Raw genomic sequence first — 23,516 nt, 5'->3', positions numbered from 1 at the left:
TTGTCTGTGAAGTTAATAACTATGAAGAAATAAAATGATTTAAATGAGACCTGTGAGAAGTGGTGTACTTTAACAAGCATTGCTAAAACTGTGTATTCTTTTTAATAGTGAAAGTTTAGATTCTGTTGGGCATTTTAAAGGTACAGAAGTCCTAAACTGTGAAGTTGCATTTTTATTGCTCATCAAACTTATTTTCTTCCAATTTAATTTGTATTTGGACTGTATGACTGATAAATATGTAGAAATGCTTTTATGACTTTTCCCTGAGGGGGAAATATATTAAGTATTATAAACAATAGACAGTATAATTATAAAATGATAAACCTGTAAAATGTATTGTTCACCTACATCATCATTTCTTATTTAGAAAATTATGAGTTTTTAAAATTGTGTTCAAAATTAATGGTTTTCTGTTGTTATTTCTGTAGCTCTACCATTGTTGATTAGGGTATGTCTTATGTGGCTAATTATCTCATATAAATATTTTTTATTGGTACCCTACTATATGCAGGAACTATGTGAGGAGCTGAGATACAACAAAAATCAAAACAGAATAAAAATACTGCCCTCATGGAACTTACAGTCTATTGGAGAAGACAGACAAATATTTAATGTGCTCACACTGTAACAAGGTGTTGGCTTCAAGCACTGGGAAATCAGAGATAGCCTGTATACAGATAATTCACATATTTTCATCTCCAACCCAGACCTTTCTTCTGGGCCAGAACCAGTTGGAGCATGAGATTTGGATACCCAGTTATCTCCAAGATATCTCAAGATCCTCCTCACCCCTGGCCCCCAGAAAACAAAAAACAACCAACTAACCCAGTCCTTGTTATCCAATTGCACAAGTGAGAAAACAGGTGTTATCTTTGATACCTTCCTCTTTTTTACTTGCCATGCATGACCCATCTGTTACTATCCTATCAGTTTGATGTCCTAAATGTCTCTTAACTGCCCATTCTTATGCATCTCTGTTTCTACCTAGCTAATCGAAGCCATCATTATCTCTTGCCTGGTCTAGTGGAATAACTTCCTCACACAGTCTCTCCACATCTACTGTCAATCACTGCCATTCTACTTTCAGCATTACACTCTGAATGATTTTTTCAAGAAATACATCTGATTATATCTTTTTCTTAACTACTATGCAGCATTAGCTTTTCATTACTCTTATGGTAAAACCCAAAATCCTTTGAGGTCTTGGGTAATCTATCCCTTGTCTACTTCTTCAGCCTCATCTTACACCTGCCATCCTACCTCTGTTCAGTGTCCTCTAGCTATAGGTGGTTACCCCTCCCTGCTCCGAACCTAGCTCAGTCATTCATTCAGCGAGAAGATGCCTTCTGTGAACCCACAGACTAGGTGGAAACCTCACCATTCTTAACACTCTTCGAACACTCTGCAGCGTTTACCACAGTTGCAGTTTTGCTTTGTTTTGTCTCATTATCTTGCCCACTATGCTGTGAACTCCAGCCATGAAACAGACACAAGACCTAGTTTAGCTTATGTTAGGCAACTAAGTAACTATTATATTGAATGAATGAGAGTATCTGTGGCAGACTGAAATAACCATGTAAATCTGCATGTGTTTTAATTATGTATATTAGGTAGAATATAATTATGGAGATACTTGAGACAAAGTGTAGGGTAGAATCACAGAGATACATATGTATCAATACAGATGTTCACTGTTAGGAATGATAACCATACATGGATCAAATGGACAATTATTGAAGATGGATTGGCTCTTTAAAAAAGGCCTTATGTAATGAAGTTAAGAAACAGGGCCCAAATGATAGCCACATATTGAAAAGCATGTGCTCTATGTATTCAGATGGAAAATCCTGTGTATTTGTTACTACTTGGTTAGTAAGTCAAGTATTTTTAGGCTGTGTACTAAAAAAATTTTCAATGAAGAAGTCATAGTCCCTTATTAAGTGTATTTGGGTTTGAGTAATCAACAAAGAACATTTGAAGCAGTTTCTTTCATAAATATTATGATTCATAACTTTTCCCAGTTTTCCATAGGGTTCAAATCATTTTGGTAAGGAGGAAAAAACCTAGTAGCTTCGTTGAAAGGACACTCCAATGGAGATCCTTTGATGTTTGTGTTTTCAGCTCTCTTTTATTTCATATTTTAGGGAAATAAAGCATAGGACATGAAGGAAGGAGAGTAAGACATAGAAGTCCTGAGGGTTTGGGAAAAGGAAGCAAAACCCATTTGTTGTTGTGTTTCTTCCAGTATGCCCACTGATGACTGCCTGGCCTCAATATAATGTCACAGATTATAAGAGCAGTTCTTAACCAAGCGGAGCCACTGGCAGTAGTGTATTAACTTGTTGTCAAGCTGCTCCTGGTTAATTCCCAGAAATAAAGTGTATCACAGTACACAATTAGCTGCATAGTCCGTCTCTTCTTTCTGCAAGTCTGCAGTGGCTCTAGTGTGGATTTCATACTCACATCACACATTTGCATACTGAAATAACTAAGAAAACATCTTAGAGATATTTAAACTGCCAATATTTCTTGCTTTGTATATAGAGAACCCTATTTTTATTTTTTTGTAAACTGAAGACCAGGACTTCCTTAGGTTCAAATCCCATCTACCTTAAGTGACCTTGGGGTCGCTTAAAACTCTCTGTGCCTCTTTCCTCATCTGTAAAATAGAGATAATAATAGTACTTTCTGCAGAAAGTTGTTAAACCGTTTCATTGAATTAATATAAGAAAAACACCTAGGAAGAGTGCCTGACATATAGTGAGTTTCCTTCCCTGTATACATTGTATTCTTAAGAAAACATCTTTTTGAAAAGGAGTTGCTTATTCAAACTGGAATAAAGTTTGCAGCATCTTTGATAGTGGGCGCTGAAAGAGCATTCAGGTCAGTTTAAAATCTAGTGTTTATTTTTCTTTTATACATTTGGTTTAAAATATTGCCATGTGCATTTCTTGAAAATATTATCTCTTCCTCTTTCTAGTTGTATATATTGTCATACAAATTAAGCAGTTTCACTTATTAGTCAAATGGATTTGTCATTTTTTATTGACTTGCCTGTCCTTCCCTCCTGAGTTGGGAGTGCTTCCAGGATAGATATTACATCTTGCTCAATTTTGCATCTTTTTTGCTTAGTGCTTGGCTTTTAGTAACCCTGGACAAATATTTCTAAAATGTGGTAGATCTAGATCTAAAAATATAACATTTGAATAACTGCTTAATTTTTTCTCCCTCTTGTTTTATTGTTTAGAAAATGGAGAATCATTATATGACTCAGGATTCATTTGGATGAGACTGATAATATTATAATGGAATTTGAAGTTAGAGGCTCACATGAATTGCTCTCAGTCACTAGCTTTTTCTGTGCTACCTATATATGATAAACAAATATTGCGAATCTCACAAAGTTAAAGTCTTTGAAATAAATGGATTGGTAGGGGGTAAATTACATCTTAGTCTAACAAAATCTGTTTATTGCAATGGTTTAATAAAAGGCAGGTGACTAAAAATATCTTAGAAAATACCACTTAATTTTAATCTTTGCTGTTTATGTTGTGATCATGATGATTAACATATCTTCATTTATCTTCTCTTGAAAACTATTCCAAGTTCTTGTTGTTGTTGTTGTTGTTGTTTTTGAGAGAGAGAGTTTCACTCTGTTGCCCAGGCTGCAGTGCAGTGGTGCAATCTTGGCTCACTGCATCCTCTGCCTTCCGGGTTTGAGCAATTCTCTGCCTCAGCCTCCCAAGTAGCTGAGATTACAGGTGCCCACCACCATGCCTGGCTAATTTGTTTTATATTTTCAGTGGAGACGGGGTTTCACCATCTTGGCCAGGTGGTGGCCTGGTGAACTTGATCTTGAACTCCTGACCTTGTGATCCACCTGCCTCAGCCTCCCAAAGTGCTGGGATTACAGGCATGAGCCCATGCGCCCGGCCCTAAGTTCTTTTTTAATATGCTGTGTTGTCTGTTGTTGGAATAACTTTAAAGGAAAGGTTTAAAATGAAGAAAGGAATATGTGTGTGTCTTCTTTATCATCTCATGAACTAAAAAATACTGGAATTTTAAGATTACACTAAAGTTCAGCATCCTTTTGCTAGCTTTGAATTGATATTCTTTTGGGTAGATTTAGACTATTCCTCATAGGATTTTTTCATATTGTATAATTATGAACATACATTGACTCATAAACTTAGATTTTAAGAAATCTAAGATTCAGCTTTAAAAAGTGGTCCAATTTACCATGTAGCAGTTCGTAACAGACCACAGCTATATGCACTTGTTCATATCAGGAGCAGTTCTTAATTTTAGTTATAATTCATATTTGTTTAGTAGTCATCATTCCATCATTCCATACCATGCCTTCATGCAACTGGTGGGAAACTTATGATATTCATTCCACATAAAGGAGTTTTTAGGATCATGTATTAAATGTGATAAGCTTTCTTTTTTCTTTTCTTTTTTCTGTTCTGTTCTGTTCTTTTTTTTTTTTTTTTGAGATGGAGTCTAACTCTGTCTCCCAGGCCTGGAGTGCAGTGTTGCAATCTCGGCTCACTGCACCCTCCACCTCCCGAGTTCAAGCAATTCTCCTGCCTTAGCCTCCCAAGTAGCTGGGATTACAGGTGCACACCACCATACCCAGCTAATTTTTGTATTTTTAGTAGAGTCGGGGTTTCACTCTTGGCCAGGCTGGTCTCGACCTCAAGTGATCTACCCGCCTTGGTCTCCCAAAATGCTGGGATTACAGGTGTGAGCCACCATGCCTGGCAAAAGTTAGTTTTCAAACATTTGGAGGTCTCAAGTGTTTACAGGTAAATATTTTTTAAATCATGTGCTAAAATAAATTTTAAGAAAGTGAATCTGTAAATAAAATATTTCTATGAGAATGTTGAGAAGATAGCAAAGTGCTTCTAACTATCAGTCTTACAGTTCACTGCACATAAAAGACAAATATACATTTAGATACCTTTTCAAGTTAAGTTGTCTTGAAAATATTTATTGACCTTCAGAGTCTTTTGGAATCTCCTAAACAGGTAGGGAATCATGTAAGTATTTGCTAGTCATAGAATTCTTGATTTTTTTTTAAAGCAAATAATGTAATTTGTTAAAGTATATATATGTATATAGGAACTACTTTAAAATTTAAATTAACGTTTTAAAAATGAATAGAATCCTCTTTTTAAAATGTAGTGGGGGCCTGATTACTATGTTCTTCCCTACTCACTTGACAGCTATGTCAAACACTTGAATACTTAAAGAACAAGCAAGCTACATAAAAACAAAGAATTGATTAAAGATCACCATGAGGCACACTTTCTAGAGCAAGAACCCAGTGTTATTTTTGTTTCTCACTGGCCTAGCACCAAAACAAAATAGGTACTCAATAAATATTTTTGAATTAGTGAAATCAGTTTGAATTCACAGACTTTGATTCATAACTAGAGTTTTAAAAGATTGGTTCAAGTTATGCCTTGTCATTTTGAATTCTTCTGGAAAATTAGTAAGATGCTTGATGAGAAGAGATGCCTATATTTTAAAAAGTGCAGTAAGTATGAATCTGGACTTTCTGTATCTGCCAGCCAAATGTTGGCTGGCATTTTAATATATTTTTTATATGTATATATATTTAATATATTTTAATATATTTTTCTAGGCTTTTCTCTATGCATACACAGTGCGCACACACATAAAATATATGCTTTTTTTTTCAAAAGGACCGTACCTTATATTGTGTTACCGAATCTCACATACCTTCTAGTTTTACAGTCACCCTTCTATAGTCACCTAGCTCTGTACCTGATGAACGGTTTCTGAGACTTCAAAATGCTCTATAGTGAAGTCTGTTCTTTAGAAAAGAGGCTTTGAGTCTGGGGGCCAGACAGTAGAGGTGTGGGGAGAAAGGGCTGGGGTAGAACAAGATGAAAATTTTCTTAGTGAGCTATACCTTTTTGAATAGGACAGGTTCTTTCAGTCACATGTTGGCAAGAATCGATGAATTGTGTACTCACCTGTTGCCCCAAGTAACTTTTCGGATTGTTTTTTCATTAACTTTTTCTGGGAATATACAATTTCAATGAATGTTTTCTACACCATTTCCCTACGCCGTGTATTCAGGAGTACAACTTGCTTGTATGTATGATTTCTAGTGTGAATGCCTGTTCAAACAGAAAGTCCCCTTGTTTGTCAGTGTTTGTAACTAAAATAAAAAGTCAACAGTCTTCACACCCACACAGTAAAGTTCTCCTAGTACAGAAAGACACATAATGCCCTAAGATGGAATGATGAGTCATGACAGGAGGTATTTTGAAGAAATTTAACAATATGTTAAATAACATTTTAACTCTAGTATTAAATGTTTCAATTAGGAGAAATAATTGTTATCACATGGGTTATCCCCTAATGAACCTTGTAAGACCAGTGACTAGAAGTCTAATAGATGCTGTTAATCCTGCAAGTTAATAATAGTCATATTTCCATTTACATCTCAGGTCCACAGGTGGTAATTTCCTTCTTCCCTCTCAACACTTATCAAACTTCTGTTTTTTAAACACAGAAGCAAGACCATGTCATTTATGAACTCTCAGACTATTAAAATAACTTCTCCATTTTCTGACTCACTGCACCCAATTTGGCAATTGATATATAGTCCAGTATTGCTTTCTATTTGTTTCTTGTCTTTGTGGGGTTTTTTTGTTTTTTGAGACTGAGTTTTGCTCTTTTTGCCCAGACTGGAGTGCAACGGCACGATCTCAGCTCACTGCAACCTCTGCATTCCGGGTTCAAGTGATTCTCCTGCCTCACCTGTCTTCGTGGTTTTTGTTGTTGTTTTGTTTTGTTTTGTTTTGTTTTTGGTAGTTTTTGTTTGTTTGTTTTTGAGACAGAGTCTTGCCTTATCACCCAGGCTGGAGTAGAGTGCTGTGATCATAGCTAACTGCAACCTCAAACGATCCTCCTGCCCCAGCCTCTCAAGTAGCTAGGGCTACAGGTGCGCACTACCATGCCCAGGTAATTTTTTTTTTCATTATTTATAGAAATGGGGTCTTGCTATATTGCCCAGGCTGGTCTTGAACTCGTAGCCTCAAATGATCCTCCTGCCTCGGCCTCCCAAAGCTCTGGGATTATGGGTGTGAGCCACCACACCCAGCCTCATTTCTTATCTTGTCACCTGGATTTTAAGTATCTTGTGGGAGGAAGATAATTGCAATGTTTTTGTTTGCCCTTGGTAGCATTTCACAGATATTGGGACATAGGAGGTGACTTATTTCTCAATTGATTGTTTTTTTAACCTAAAATTTTCTCAGTTTCTGTCACCTTTCCCCCATCACCAGGCCTTTGCCTCAGATTTCCCAGATGTAGTAGAAGCATAGTTAATATGGACCTAAAATAATGATTCAATAAACTGAATAATCAAGATTTACTTGTAATTTACATACATACTTTTTGCAAAATATAACACTTTTTTCTTCTTTAACAATGTCTCGTGTTTTAGCTTAACTTGAGCTACCACATATCTAATGGAAATCAGTAAGAATTATTGATCTTGGGACCAGAGACCAAGGTTCTAAATATAGCTAGCTATTTAAGCATGAGCAAGACACTTAATTCTGTACCTACTTTTCTCACCTGTTAAATACAGCTACCATTTCTAGGGTATCTGTTATGTGCTAGGCATTTTCTGTGTCCTCACAGTGACTCTGTAGTTTAGGTGGTAAGGTAGGTGTATATCATTACTGTTTTATAAAAAGAGAAAACAAACTCGTAAAGGTCAAGTAACCACCTAACATTACACTCTGGTAATGGCAGAACTTGCGCTTAAATCCAGGTTTTTCTGGTTCCATTGCTTGTGTTCATTCCACAAACAAAGAGGAATTAGATGACATCCAAAATCACTCTGTGGCTTCCTGCTGTTAATGTTTTTTGCTGATTTAGTTTTTTTTTTTTAGTCTTTAGCTCTCTTCTCAAAACTTTTTTATCATGACTAATCACTAATTTAGGAAATTAATCCCAGAATTTTAAACAGTTCTTGAAATGAATACAAGATTAATATATCACACCTATGGGAAATTCTTCTCAAGTCAGGCAAATATATTTGAAAATCACAAACAGCAGCAATAAATATGGATTTGTGTAAAGAAAGCAGAAGAGTGAATAGGGTTTAGGCCTTATATTGAGGGAAATTTGATTTCATTCTTTCTCCATGTTAAATTCTTTCCTGGGTCATATTTGTGGTTTCATTTTTCTTGAAGTCAAACTTACATTTTATACTTTTTTTCCATGATATCTGTCTTACTTTACTGAAGGTATTACTATAAGAAATTCACAATAAAATTTTGAGAGGAAACTTATGAATTCCAAATGCTTATTGGTAGTTTATTTTGGATTTTAAGCATGAAAGATTCATTGCTTTCTGGATAAATCAGTAAACTCCAGGGTGACTTGCTAACTTTGTTGTCAAATTATTGCACTGATGCCGGCTGTCTGTGAAAAAGTAGAGGATGTTGACTTAATATTAGTCTGACAGCTCTGTAACAATATAAATTTTAGAGGAACGAATAAAACCCCCATATTATTTTATTCTGTGGCTGGCATAAATAGAACTCTTAACTTGCACTATTGGGTATGAATTATGTATGTATGTATATTTATATATTTGTAGATAAATACATTTGTGCATGTGTCCATCAGATGACTAATTTGGCCCAATCTGAAGGAATGAAAAAACTTACACTGTTGGAACTACTACTGCAGTTGATTTGTGTCAAATCATCAGAGGCTGTGTCTTTGTAAGGAGAGTTTTAAATAGCTTAAACTTCAAGAATTAAAACTTCTGGCCAGGCACGGTGGCTTACCCCTGTAATCCCAGCACCTTGGGAGGCTGAGGCGGGCGGATTACTTGAGGCCAGGAGTTCGAGACTAGCCTGGCCAACATGGTGAAACCCCATCTCTACTAAAAATAGAAAAATTAGTGGGGTGTGGTGGCACACGACTGTAATCCCAGCTACTTGGGAGGCTGAGTCATGAGAACCTCTTGAACCCAGGAAGTGGAGGTTGCAATGAGCCGAGATTGCGCCACTGCACTCTAGCGTGGGCAACAGAGTATGACTATGTCTTTAAAAAAAAAAAAAAAAACTACTACTTCTGTAATTATATTAAAATTTATTTAAAAGCAGTCAGCTATAACATTTTGATTTGCAGCTTGATTTACAAAGGTTTGGATTATATATATTATAAACATCCCCTTCCCCCAAAAAAATAAGTTTAAGTAAAGTAAGATTATCTATTACAGTGTTTAGTGTTTGGAATTTTTTTCTAAGGCACTAGTGTCACAGTATTTGTTTACTTAGATGGTAGTTTTGAACTAAAGCTGGCTCATCTTGTTTTATTTTACATGTTCTCAAAAATTTTTTAGAACTAATCTCAGTATGAGTTCTAACAGTCAGATGTTTGTGTATATTATGTTACACTATGCTCTTGTGTTAATTGACTGTATTTCCAATGGAGAAAGAACAGAGTTTCAATTGATGTATATAATATTCTGTGCCCAACACAAAGTAGGTGCTAAACAAATGCTTACTGAATGAATAAATATGGAAAATTGCTTATTGGCCAATACTGCCACCTATTTGTGTTAGTGAAAATGTAAATGCTGGGCATATATACTATTCCAGTTGATATCTGTAATAGAACAGGTTTATTAGTTTGCCAGTTTTAATAAGCAAACCTTTTAATAAGCACTCACATCCCAGAAAGTTAATGACAGTGAGTTAGTGAAATTTCAAAAAGTATTTCAGTCTCAACATGCTTGGCATTCCTTTCATTGATGTTGAAATTTTGAACTGTCTGTAATTTTGAACTGTCTGTAATCTAAATTCTGTGCTCAGGGCAAGACAGCTAACTGTGGTGGTTTCCTAGTCCTTTCTAGAGTACAAAGTGTTGTCATGATAATAATAAAATCACTGACATAGGAATATAAACACATTCTCCTACTATTATAAAATGGAAGTGTATTTTTAAATGTTAGCAAGGTAAAGAAAAGAACTAATAGTATTCATAGTATTTTCCACTAATTATAAACTTTTTAGTTGAGTGAAACTTTTTAGTACTGATTGTAATATATGTTTAAGCTTTAGAAAAATAATGCTGTGGTTTCTGATATTTGCTTGTATGGCCAATTCAAAAATATTAATTATTTGTTTTGTATCATTTTCTGGATGCCCTAGAAATAAATTTGAGTAAGATGTGAATCTTTAGGGAGGAGATAGGGGAGAAAGATGTATAAAAATAATGACAATGAACTATGATAACTGCAGTAATAGAACTATATATAAGACGGAAATAATGAACTCTTGAGAGTCAAGGTGAGGTAAAGTACTCTATTAACTACATCCTTTATGTTGACATTATATATAAAGATAAGTATTTCTCTGAAGATACATGATTCGCTTAAGACCATTTGTGTATATTTTTCTCACTGTGTGTACACTATTTTTTCTTTCTGCTCACAACCACAACTTGCCCTTCTAAAAACTTAAGTCGTCCCAATTATTTGTTCAGAGAGAGCCATTTCTCTGGTAGGAGCTCACGGGTTAATGATTCTATGGCATCATTCCCCAGAGGCAAACATATCATCATATATTTGTGTTGTTTTTTTTTCCTCGTTACTTCTAACTTCTATGCTAGCACACTAGTTCCACTTCTACACCTAGCACAGTGGAGTTGTGATGAGATGAGCATTGGGTCTGAGTTAGCAGATGGATTTTATTCCAGGACCTTATTCTTGGTCATTCCCTTTGCTAATGGAATTTCAATAATGCTTCTAGGTTGTCAGTCAACACAAGAATTAATTTTTTATAGAATGGGAGAAATGATTGCCGAGCTGAAATTCCATGAAAATTATTGTAATGAAAATATATTTAATATAGTGAAATAGTAATTCTAAAAATATAGATGACAAACATAAGCATTTTCTTAGCTGTTTGGTTGACTAACTTAGCTATTTGGTTTCTTAGCTATTTGGTTGACCTTCTTTCCTGTGAACTTACTACTTAATATTTTAGTGTAAGGCATAAAATACTTTAAAAAAACTTATTTAACATAGATAATAGACTGATCTAAAGTTTAAAATGTTTCTTGTCACAGAGATAAGATAGATAAATACAGACACAAACCCATAAAAATTTTTAAATATTATATTACTAAAAACTTAAATCTGAATAAAGTTTCAAACTATATTTTAGCCGAGTGGTATAAATAGAAATGCGAGTGATTTTATTTGCTTTGTTCATATTAAGATTATGATGACAGTAATATAATAGATCACAGTTTTCATTGATAGTACATCAGAGAATGTTGAAAATCATTTTTATTCTGTTAATTTGAAACTCAGAAGCTTAGTTGACTAGTTTTGCTTGACAGATTCTTCACAGTTCAAATTAACATCATAAGATATTAGGGAGAATTGTTTAAATACTTGGGAAGACAAGGTCTTCATTAGTACTTACAAACATTCGCATTTCTCACTTAAAGGATAAACAATAAAAATCATTCCCAAGTGGGAACCATGGTAGATGGAGGATATGTGGTAGTAGAAAGACTTCTCAGTGTAGACTTTTTTGTATATCATTTTGATGTTTGAAGCATACAAACCTGGTAATAAAACATGGATCTACAGGACAGTACCCACATACAAACAATATTTGTAGGGAACAGGTTTTCCTGTAACTCACAGCCCTAAGTAGGAGCCATATAACCATGGGAGCAGTCCTTTGAATATACAAAGTTAAGAGATATTTTCTTTAGGTTTTGAGACAGTATCCCCTACTTCATTAAAGTTGGTCTCTTCTTAACTGAGTAGATTTAATTTGAAAAGGTTAGTTCAATTAGAAATAGGACATGATTTCAGTTGAAGCCAAAGTATATACTATTATAGCACTAGTATTACACGTGTCTTATGGAAAACTTATTACCACTGACAAATTCTGGATGAAATTTCAGGTGTTCTCATAGCCCAGAACATTGAGGAAAATCACCTTTTTTCCCCCTTTCCTAAATCTTGAGTCCTCAGAACTTCTGACAAAAGAGTTTATGGGTCCATTCCTAACAATTAGATTTTTTTGTTTTTTTGCTTCCCTTCGAAGTGAGATTATTTAGATAACTAACTTCTGCTGAGTACATATACATATTGTTCCTGAGGGTAAGAATTAATTTAAGAGCCAGGTAGGAGATTTTTTTTAAAGATAAGTAGACAGTAGAATATAATTTCTAGAAGACTCAAGACGTACATCTTCATAAAATTTTACGTTATCTTAATTTCATTTATGTTTAAAAGTAAAAGATGTTGCATTGACATAATGTCTTAGTTATAAAGGTAAACATTTTTATTTTTAAAATTATGATACTACTTTATGCAGTATTTAGAACCATTTTACTAAAGAAAGCCATTTACCACCATAGCAGAGAGTATTAAAATGTTAGTAAGTCCAAATGGTTGTTTTGTTTTGTTTTTCTGGAGAAACTTACTTCGAATAGTGGTAACTATAGGCACACAATTTACTTGTAATAAAGAACACTAATGGGGAGGGTAGGAGTAAATTAACTAGAACCTTAATAATGGGCTTTTCTAGTTCAAGGAATCTTATAATTGTCCCTGAAGCTAGTTGTGAAGGAAGTTGCAAGATGAAATATCTAGATTTGTGTAGTAGTCATTCCAGGAAAAATGTTGCCTTCTGGCAAACTTTGGCATCTTTATTATGTAAAATGCCTTTTTAATGATAAGCAATATAGATTGTCAAAATAATTTTGGAGATAGAAGTCTAGTGCCTCCTGTTTACTCCAGATTAAATTAGCAAATAAAAGTAAGCCTCTCCAGCCAGCACAGTGTTTGCTCTTTTGGGGATAAAATAGCCTTTTGGCCAAACTTTACACACTTAGGTAGTACTAGTTTGTTAATCTTACAAAGATATTCTTATGATTAGTAAGAATTGATGAAGTGTATGGCAATTTTCCTGAAAATTACTATGTTTTAAAGGATTGAAATGGAAAAGCATAGGCAATGTTTTTATTAAATCAATACCAAAATATGCAGTTTGAAATATAACTTAGATTACATAATTTCTGCAAATGCTGTCGGCTCCAAACCAGTTTACTTTATTGTCAGTCAACCCCAGAGAATATTAATTTCTGTTTTCGGGATTGCCTGTTTTGTACCATCCAAGCTACTTGAAAAATCTGATTAGTCTGTGCCAGGACTACGGTAGGATGACAGTGAAAATAGCATGCTTTGCCTCAGTTCAGGGGGACCGTATGAAAATATATCCTATTTTCAAAATGTTTCTGAAAAGACTTATTTGTGGAAATGTTCCTTGCTATTTAAAACTCTTCAAAAATGCAGGTTTTACAAAATACAAAAATAACCTCTTGAAAGTTTGAAAGGGGAGAGGGGGCTGTCGTGTGGGGGCGGTCTCTGCTGCCCACATCCTCCCTCTGTTCAGTGCGTTGTGTGCTTACGGGTTCCCTGGAGCGGATCACCATATAATTGATGTGCAGTCTGCATTGCTGAATCCTGGACTGCACCATTCTGTGTTCAAGGGAAGATGTAATCTGATCCCTCTGCTGCTGAGGGAGGAATCTGTTCAGTCAAGGCTTTGACAGGGCATAGTCTCCTCCAATAATCTTCTCCGTTCTCTCTCATTATTCCCTCGAGTTCTTCTCAGTCAAGCTGCATGTATGTATGTGTGTCCCGAGAAGCGGTTTGATACTGAGCTGCATTTGCCTTTACTGTGGAGTTTTGTTGCCGGTTCTGCTCCCTAATCTTCCTTTTCTGACGTGCCTGAGCATGTCCACATTAGAATCTGTGACATACCTACCTGAAAAAGGTTTATATTGTCAGAGACTGCCAAGCAGCCGGACACACGGGGGCACAGAATCACTGAAGGGGAAAAATACAGAAAATATGGGTTTCTACGGCACATTAAAAATGATTTTTTACAAAGTAAGTAAGCTGTTTTCTTCCTATGCTATGTGATTGTGTGTGTATGCCTGCCTGAGAAGGAAAATCTGTATCATCAGAGATGGCTGCAGTATCCTCTAATTTTGGTGGGTGGCTGGATGTCTGGTATTCTGTTTTATATCATGAATGTAAGCAAATAACGGAAAGACTGTGAGCTGGAAAAAGCTTTAAATTTAAGATAAAATGTATATTTTAATCTGAGAATTTTTCACTAAAAATACATTCAGACTTTAGAAATGTGGCTCTGTTAAATGCTGACCTGGAAATACTCTATCCTTAGTTGGCTTTTAGTGAACCTTTTGCCTTCAATTTTTCTATACCTTGTATACAGTTTTTCTTTTTTCATTAGTTGACTCTTTAAAAGTATAGAATCATGAGACTATTTGGGATTTATATTTAAAGAGATCATGTTTACTTTCTGTACCCCTCAAAAATTGCAGAATTAATTTTTGGTTCTGAAGTCAGTATTTTCAGTAAACAGTACAGTATTTAAAAGACTTCTATAGTCATACAGAAGGTGCTTTCCTTTATAAAATATTTTTAAAATAAAATCCTTTCTCAGTGGTTTCCTTGATACACATTTTGGGGCATGTTTATTCATTGAAGGATTTCTAAGATGGAAATAAAGTTTGCTTTTAGTGGCAAATGGTATTTGCACCAATGTTTTTTACAAGGTATCCTGGGAAGTTCTGAAAGCCAGTATTACAAACTTAATTAGAATAAATATCAAAGTTTCTCCTAATTATGAAGATAAGAATTTGTGGAAGTTATCAAAAAACTAGATTTTAACATAGTCTGTACTGACTGACCTTCCTGATGGATTCATTTGCATGTATGTTTATATATATATGTGTGTATCTATAAATTATATACACGGAAACACGTGGCTACCTATATACTTCACCTTTTATATTTATATTTGCTTTTTAATAAAATTATTTGGAGAAAGAAAATAATGGTTTCTGAGAGGAATCACTTTAAAAGAATGTAATGAGTATATAAACTTCTAAAGGGAAGAAACCAGCCAGATCAATTCCATTTCTTTCCAGTAGGTATGTCATGAACTAAGGTATAAATTGTAGATGAGCTTGTTGTACCCTCACCTCTAGCCCCTAATGTCGTAAGATCATCCCGGTATTTTAGAAAACTCTTCGTGATGACAAAAACATGGTCTTTATTATTCAGTGTGGCTCTAAAACATTTTTACTCTTTAGTATTTATATTGTATCATGCTATGTTATGATGTTCCCATGTAAGGCAAGAGGTAGGAAAATAAGGCTGCTGCAAAGCAAGGATTTTTACCTACTTATAAACATGAGGATAGCTCTCTATCACTTTGGAGTGTTTTTCCTTCTATAACTTGCAGTAATACAGTGATTAATTAGTGGACACAAATCTTAAAAAGGGGTTGTTGAAATGGAAAAAGTCAAATCTTACCAGATTTTATTTTCTAGTTTTAAAATATACATATAGTCACATAAGAATATTTCAATATTGATGTTGACAAGAAACAATTCTGAATATATTTATAGTATAACATGGCATAATGAAACACCTTAAAATGTAGATTTTGGATACACCTTATAGCGAGGCATAACTGATTCTTTTAAAACCTTTCTGTTGTTGCTTTTCAAATTAGAATATTTTGTCCTGAGTATCTGTCAATAGAGCTATATTCTGTATATATATCAATTGACAACTTTTCCCCTCAGCGTTATTATACTATCTCCAGATTTCTCTTATTATTGATTTACTTTTTAAAACTGTCCTTATTGCCCATATTAATTGCTTTATGCCTTATCACTATTCAAGATTATTTATACTGCTCTTTACCCTCTTATAATGGTATGAGTGTTTAAAATTGAGTTTGTTACTTTCATAATTATTTCTGATTTTACAATTTTGAATTTTATCTTTATTAAAAACATGTTTTTAAAGAAAAATGATTCACGAGGAAGGCACGTTAAATATGATTATTTTCTGTGTGGATTAACTTGAGATTTTTCCCTATGTTGGTTATTAAATTGGAAAACATGAAAGATATATTATCTCAAGGAATATATATATATAATGAATATCAGTTTTCAAATCATCACACACTGTTCTTCTGGATAAAATATTAGGGGGGAAAATTCACCTTTCCATTCCATTCAGAGTAAAACAAAGTAGAACAAATAGAAGAAACTATGAAACATTTATTTTATATATTTAATTAACATTGTAGGCATATGAAAATTTAAGAATTTAAAATATTAACCATCCTGACTCAAGATTTGATAGTTAGATGATTTTTTAAAAACATATCTTGTTTGTTTTACCTTATAGATGAAAAGAAAGTTGGACCATGGTTCTGAGGTCCGCTCTTTTTCTTTGGGAAAGAAACCATGCAAAGTCTCAGAATATACAAGGTAATATTAAATATAATGATTATCTCATGATTCTCAGTTTTTTAGAGTTGATTCTGAAAGTGTTTTAGTTTATTCTTGTAGAATAATAATGTTACTAGTACGGTTGACTGTTTAACACATTTTGAGATTACCGGAAATTGAGAACTATATCATTTTAAATAAGAGGAATGCCACCTTAGTTTATGTTTTGTTACTAATACATTTTGAAGTAGGACACAAGCAGAAATTATCTTGTGAACAAAAATTTAAAATTACAATTTTTAAGGAATTCTAAAAAGTAAACCATAAAATATGAATATGAGCCCCTGTGTCTTGTTACTATAGCAACAGCTGTTCTAGGGTAGACATTTATGTATGGAAATTTGAAGATACATTTATTAGCAGTGAAGTAAAACAATTACTAACTCAATCTTATTTCATGAAATTAATGTGTTGGAAATTTTCTTTTATGGGCTTGGTAGGTCTTAAGTTTTTAACACATACATTTCTTTTCTATACCAGTAGAATAGTTTCCATAACAACGAAATATAATTGTAATCTTTTTCTACGTCAGTCCCCATTATTTTTGGATTTTACATCAGTATAAAACTTTTCCCACTCTCACAGTTATTAGGCTAACTTAAGCACAATGTCTATTGCCCAGCCAATTAAAAGTGGCTTTGAATGTCACTTGGAATGTCGTATTTTAAAATTTAAATGACAGAAGTATCTTAGAGCTTTTTTTTTTGGTCTTTAAAACAGAATTTTTTGTATAATTGCCAGTTTTTAAAATAAGTGATTGAAAGTTAACAGTAGAAACCATAAGAACTTCATGGTTATGACATTTCTTCCTTTCTCTCAAAATATGTCAATTTAGTTATTTTTATTCTATAAGATGCACTAAAATTAACATTGCTCAGATGTAATTTTTTTATTGAACATTGTTGCAGATTGTGCCTCTTACAGAGAAATAGCTTGTTTTTATTTCAGTTGTAAAAAATATTTCTTTCAAATGCTGCTTTATGAAATTTGAAAATCATCATAATTGGAATAGTCTTACATTCAAAAAGTGAAGAGATAACACAGAAGAGAAAAATAAAGCTATCTCTTATTCAGGAGCTGCTTTTCTGTGTGATTTTTCTTATGTTAACTGTCCCCCTTCCTGTTACTCTTTGCCTTTTGACAGTTTTACTGTGTTTTGGCACTTCCACCAGAGGGTGTGGAGGGATAGAGAGACAAGTGAAACTATTCACTTCATTGTGCTTTTCCCTTCTAGTCATGATAAAGTATTTCTTGGATGAGAAATTTGCATTTAATGTTAAACTAACTGTTAATGCTATTTTTTAAATGTATCAGTCTTCTATTAATATGGCTGATACCAGGACAAAGGTATTACATTGTTCACTTGTTTTTAAGGCAGCTTAGAATAAATGAGTGCTGAATTTTTATTACAGAACACATTTTAGTAAAATTTGTCTTTAGTTGCTCACTTTTTATATTGACAAAGCAACTGAAAAGGCAGAAGTTTTGTTTTTAGCCTGTTAATATATTATTTTATTAAAGCAAAATTAGACCAAACAGCATATTTATTTCCATGTTTTTCTGGAGACTCTCTGTTAGGAAGGTATATATTTGGTATTTTGTGATATTTTTGACAGATTTGCTAATAAGATAAAACTATGATTTTTCCATCAAAAATTTGTTATAAACATATCCTATTTTATTTTGGAGAAAAAGAAAACAGAACTTACCTTTGAATTTGAAAGAAGAAAAGATAGATTTAATTGCTGAATGTTAAAGATTGTCTTCGATTTATACTATTAGAGGATTTAAAGGGAGTAGATAAGAAGACCTTTCTGTAAAATCTGGTGACTGAGATACATTTTTTAACAAAATAATGCTGGATAGAAAAAAACAGCTGGAGGAGTTGTTTCATTAGTAATTTATCAGAGTTTGATTGTTAACTATTATGATGCAATTTGTAAGTGTTCTTTGAATTTAAAATAATTAATCAACATAGCTCAATGAATTGAGTGAGAATTTCTTTTCAAATATAATTTTGTTAAACCAGACCTTCCTGCTGCTTTTTTTCCAAGGTCTTTAAAATGGATACCCAATATTTACCTTGAGTTTAGTTTAATTACATGCAGAAATTAGAAAGGAAAGTTTAATACGTTAGTAATATAGTTATATATTCTTTCTGCTATTAATTGGTCATTTTTAGGGTAGTTAGACAGTTTCAGAGAGATCATCTAGTCGTCCTCATTTTACTAGTGGCAGAATTGAATTTCAAGTTTGTTTGAGACAGTTAAATCTCAAAATTTAAATTATTGTATAAAAATGTTTAGATGATCTTATTTAGTTTTGCATATAAGTTCTTAATAGTTACCTGTTTTGAATAAATGTATTTCTAATCAAGACTGAGTCCTGTCAACTATTCAGACCAAGCTTTATAAATAGCAGTAAAAAATTAGAAATATTATAGACAATTTTGAAGGCATCTGAGGCAAACTTAAGGAATAATGTGATTCTTGAAATTCAAAACATTTGAACATAGTGTTTCTATGTCTGAGTTTTTTAAAGCTTTAATAAAGTATCACAACCCTTTTTATAAAGAAAATTTAAACTTTACTTATGTCACCGAAGACCAGTCATAGGAGAAGTGGGACTTGTATGTTCTAAGGAAATATTTTAACATTATTTGTATATATTAACAACTGGCAGTTTTGTCATGGAGATTCTGTTATTTGGTTGCAATTAGCATTTCTGGGATAATAACAGGCGTTATGTAGGAGGGAGGAAACTTACTGTAAGAATAGCAAATAGGTTTTGTGTACCTGTGATCTCTGGGAAGAAAGGTAATTAATTGATGTTTGAAATATGCCAGATCATCATTCTTTGTACTAGAATCTATTATTAATAAGTATCTATCTTTGCTTTCACTTTTGTTTTTTTCCTTTTATCCTTTCTCTCTTTTTTTTTTTTTTTTTTTTTTTGTAGTACCACTGGGCTTGTACCATGTTCAGCAACACCAACAACTTTTGGGGACCTCAGAGCAGCCAATGGCCAAGGGCAACAACGACGCCGAATTACATCTGTCCAGCCACCTACAGGCCTCCAGGAATGGCTAAAAATGTTTCAGGTGACATATCTAAACATAGTACTTGAAATGCCTCACTTAATTGCTGCAAAATAAGGGATTATTCATCCGTAAAAAAAGAAGGAAACACTTTTACATAGTATACTGTGGATGAACTTTGAAATCATTCTGCCAAGTGAAAGAAGCCAGACACAAAAGGCCACATGTTGATTCTCTTTATATAAAATGTCCAGAATAGGCAAATCCATAGAGACAGAAAGTAGATTAATGGTTGCCTGACAATGAGGGGAGGAGAAGGACTAACTGCCAGTAGGTACAGATTGTCCTTTTGGGGTGATGGAAGTGTTCTGGAATTGGATAGTAGCGATGGTTGCACAGCAAGGTGAACATACTGGGAAGCACTGAAGTATACACTTGAAAATGGTGAATGTTATGTGCTGTTTATTTCAATTTAAAAATGCTATTAAAAACAAGGGAACTCAATTTTTGAGTGTCATAATTGAGAAAGTCCAATACTTATTTGTGTAACTGTGCACTGACATTTTTTTATTGCTTTTTAAATAATAAGACCTTCCTTCATCTTCTCCTTTGTTTGAATTTCTGGGTTGTCTAGTTTTCTAAACTGCATCGCTTGTAAGTTAGGCATTTAAGAGTAATTTAAGAACCATTCTAGCTAGAGTTAATACAGCTTCTTTTCTTCAGTGCCATGCTTGTATATGGCTTACCATGCTTGAATCCTGATTACTATATTTTAATAGTATTTATATTCTTTGGATGTGTACAGGGAAGATTGGTTACAACCAAACCCTGAATATTATGAACTTTATAACCTAAGATAGTGATATTACATTGATTTATCTCTTCTTCCAGTAAGATAATGCATATAAATCAAGTGTTTAGCAAAATACATGGTAAGGAGTAAGTACTTACTCAATTATTTGTTGCAAATAATAAATAATATAAATTATGTAAAGTAAAAATATCTGATATTAGCCTCCATAGTAATGTAAAAAGAATATACTACCCTACCTCTGGCTGCTTGAATGGTTAGGTATTTAATCAATGCATAAGGCAATAATCGTTGGTAAAGATGATACTTTACTTGACTTTTAGTTTTTCAGATTTTTAAGGTGTTCACTTTGTAAACCCTAATATTTTAAATACCTAGATGAATATGAGATAAATGTGTCTATTTTTTTCTTCTGTAGGTAGAAAACTAACTTGGAGCAGTATTGCTTTTAAATGGATTTTTAAAATTGTTTTCTACCCTTCAGGTGATTTCTGCAAAACTAGGATAACCTTTTTTTGGTTGGTAACTGAAAGATTTAAGCCTTGCTCTCAACAGGGATTAGTTTTTCCCCTGGTTGAGACAAAAGTGTCTCAAGACATTTTTCATTTTTATAACTGAGGGGATGGGGCGCAGGACACTGCTGGCATCTAGTAAGTAGAGGCAATAAAAAGGACGATCTCCATGCCAAAGAATTATCCAGCCCAAAATGTCAGTGGTACTAAAGAATCTGGGTTAGAGGAATGAAAGTTAGATTTTATTGTTATTAAAATGTTATAAGCCACTGTAATTACAAAGAATTTTTTTAAGTTTTCATTTTCATAGTCATTTGTTGATTAAACTTACCTTTTCCCCAGGGATTATTCCTACCCTTCCTCCTGAGTTATTTTGCCTCTGGTTCATGATGGTTTGTAAAATGTTAATTAATTTTTATTTTTTCCTATGCACACCCTCAGAATTCTAAATTTTTAATTTTGTCCCATTCTTTTAAAAGGAAATTTATCCGTCAATAAGAGGCGAAAATAAAACTCGGACACTTGTATAGCCTTAAAAAATAATTTAAAGATTTTTATCATCTCTGATTAAGCCAAAGAGGTAGGAATATGGTTGTGTGTTGCCATGCTAACACATGCATGTAGTGTGAACAGCATATATCATTCTGATTTCATATCACATGATTTCACTGATTTCATATCATTTTTATAAGAAAATACCAACATGATTGAAAATTATGCTATTAGCAATAGTTTTATCATCATTGTAGATAACCTCCAAAATGCTTATTTTATATGAAAAGGCTTATTTCTTTTCAGAAGGTAGTTCAGAGGAAGATTTACTTTTTCTGTGGTAGGGCTCATTTTTCCAACGTTCTGGAATACCTGAATATTCTTTGCTTGCTATCTAGGATATTTCTCAATTTTAAAGGGACTCTGTAGTATTGATCTATAGGAAGAGGCATTTCAGCTTTATTTTAGTCAGGATATTTTAGAGAGTTCATTGTACACCGTTTGCTTGTTTAGCTAGCTCATGCTTTTTAAATAAAATGTCCAAATGTTACCGCATGCTGTATTTCATCAAATCTGAGACAACATAGTTTTTTTAGATGCATTCCAATTTTGGAAATGTTAATGTGAAAACAAAAAACTGTATTCAATAAGCTAAAGAATGTTAGAATAGCTTTTGGTCCTGTAAAAGGAGTAGGTGCAGTGAAGAAAACATGTTCTTAGTTAACAGGAATAGCATGTGGAATTACCCCTGCAGGTATAGTATTATATATATTTTTTTCAGATAAATATTCTGTAGCAAAGAAATCTGTAGCAACAAAAGGTCAACTGGACAGGTAGATCAGGACCTTCATCTTTTGAGTACCATGTCTGTCTCTGACACACCCAAGGCCTCATTGTTGTACACTGCCCTTTATTTTCAGGGCTGGTCCCAGAGTAACTAGAAATGATTCACTTGCCTAAAGGCTTACCGTGCTTTAATGTCTAACTTGTAGAGACATAATTTCATAATAAAGTGGGGAATCATGAGTTGACCTATGTGAGAGAGTTGAGGGATAATTAAACTGGCATGATTTCTACAAATATACTGTGGGGGCATTTCATGATGACTTTTCTGTTGCATAATAAGCAGTATGGGAGAGCTTGTCCCCTTACTGTTCTGCTATTGCTCCTAAGGCAGTGATACAGCATTGCTTTGGTCCAGTTCCATCTATTCTGACAAAGTACTCTGTATTCTGTTTATAAATTGAGTATGAACAAATGATATTCCATTTTGCATAAAAGAGGACTGAAACAGAATGCCACTAGAAAATAGAAGTGCAAATTAAAGACAAAAACCAAAAAAAAAATAGAAAGTTTATACCATTTGAATTGTCAGTAGCCATTGATCCACTTTGTATGGCAGTCAGATTGATGCTTCAGATTAATTTAGGGAAGCGAGTTGGTCATTTTTTTGGCTTGTTTATATCATTCAGGTGCTAATAAATGGTTTTTCACTTAAACTTTTCAGACTAGGTAAAGACATTAATTACATGAACATTATCTTATATTGAAATTTGTATTCAGAAGCTTCTTGAGAATAGCACAAATGACATAGAAGGACAAGTTCTTAGTTCAAATTTTGACATTGTCTCTTAAAAACAATAATTTCATTAATATATAACCAGTCTTGCCTTTATTTTCACGCTCTATAAAACACATAACATTAAAAAGTTGTCAAAGGGGAAAAAACATGTACATCTGCTTAAAGTTATACTTGGAAATATATTGGAGACTCAATAAATGTTAGTTTCTTCCCTTGGTCAAGAAATAATCTTAGTGGACCTCAGAAATTTTCTCAGATCTAAAAAGGGACCGTTAACACTAGATTCACAGTATTGCTATGAGGATCAAAGATAAAGTGATATGGAAGAACTTTAGCCTTACACAGATGCCATTAGCTTTACATTATTTTAATTAAAGCATATTGGAATTAAGCTATTTATGTACTTTGAAAAGATGTTATACTAAAAATATTTTAAAATGATAAGTATAAAATACATGTGTTTTGATATTAAAAATGGAGAAAAAACTTCTCCATTGGAAGATTTAATTAGGTTTCATGGGAAAACTTAGAAATTGTACATGTTCTCAAATCTACTTTATTTACATCTTATTTGCTAATCAACAAAAGATTAAAACCTACAGGATAGTGCCAAAATTGAATTTATTATTACTTTGAAATTGTATTTGG

The 23,516-nt window shown here is 33.4% G+C and overlaps 1 protein-coding gene across 3 annotated transcripts in view; it reads left to right on the top strand.

The window, feature by feature from the left end:
• Nucleotides 1–23,516, top strand: part of FBXW7 (F-box and WD repeat domain containing 7) — a 214,009-nt gene that overhangs the window by 169,163 nt on the left and 21,330 nt on the right. For 2 of the 3 annotated variants that reach the window (XM_034959270.3, XM_014344754.6), the window contains 2 exons: nt 16,331–16,413; nt 19,393–19,534. In XM_034959270.3, coding sequence (XP_034815161.1) covers nt 16,331–16,413; nt 19,393–19,534 — 225 coding nt within the window. Of the gene's footprint in view, nt 1–13,558; nt 13,988–16,330; nt 16,414–19,392; nt 19,535–23,516 lie in introns of those variants that run through there. The other variant, XM_003815890.3, reaches the window with a different exon arrangement.

Source organism: Pan paniscus, chromosome 3 (genome assembly GCF_029289425.2).
Source record: "Pan paniscus chromosome 3, NHGRI_mPanPan1-v2.0_pri, whole genome shotgun sequence".
NCBI classification, from domain to species: Eukaryota; Metazoa; Chordata; class Mammalia; order Primates; family Hominidae; genus Pan; species Pan paniscus.
This window is presented reverse-complemented; position numbering and strand designations above follow the sequence as displayed.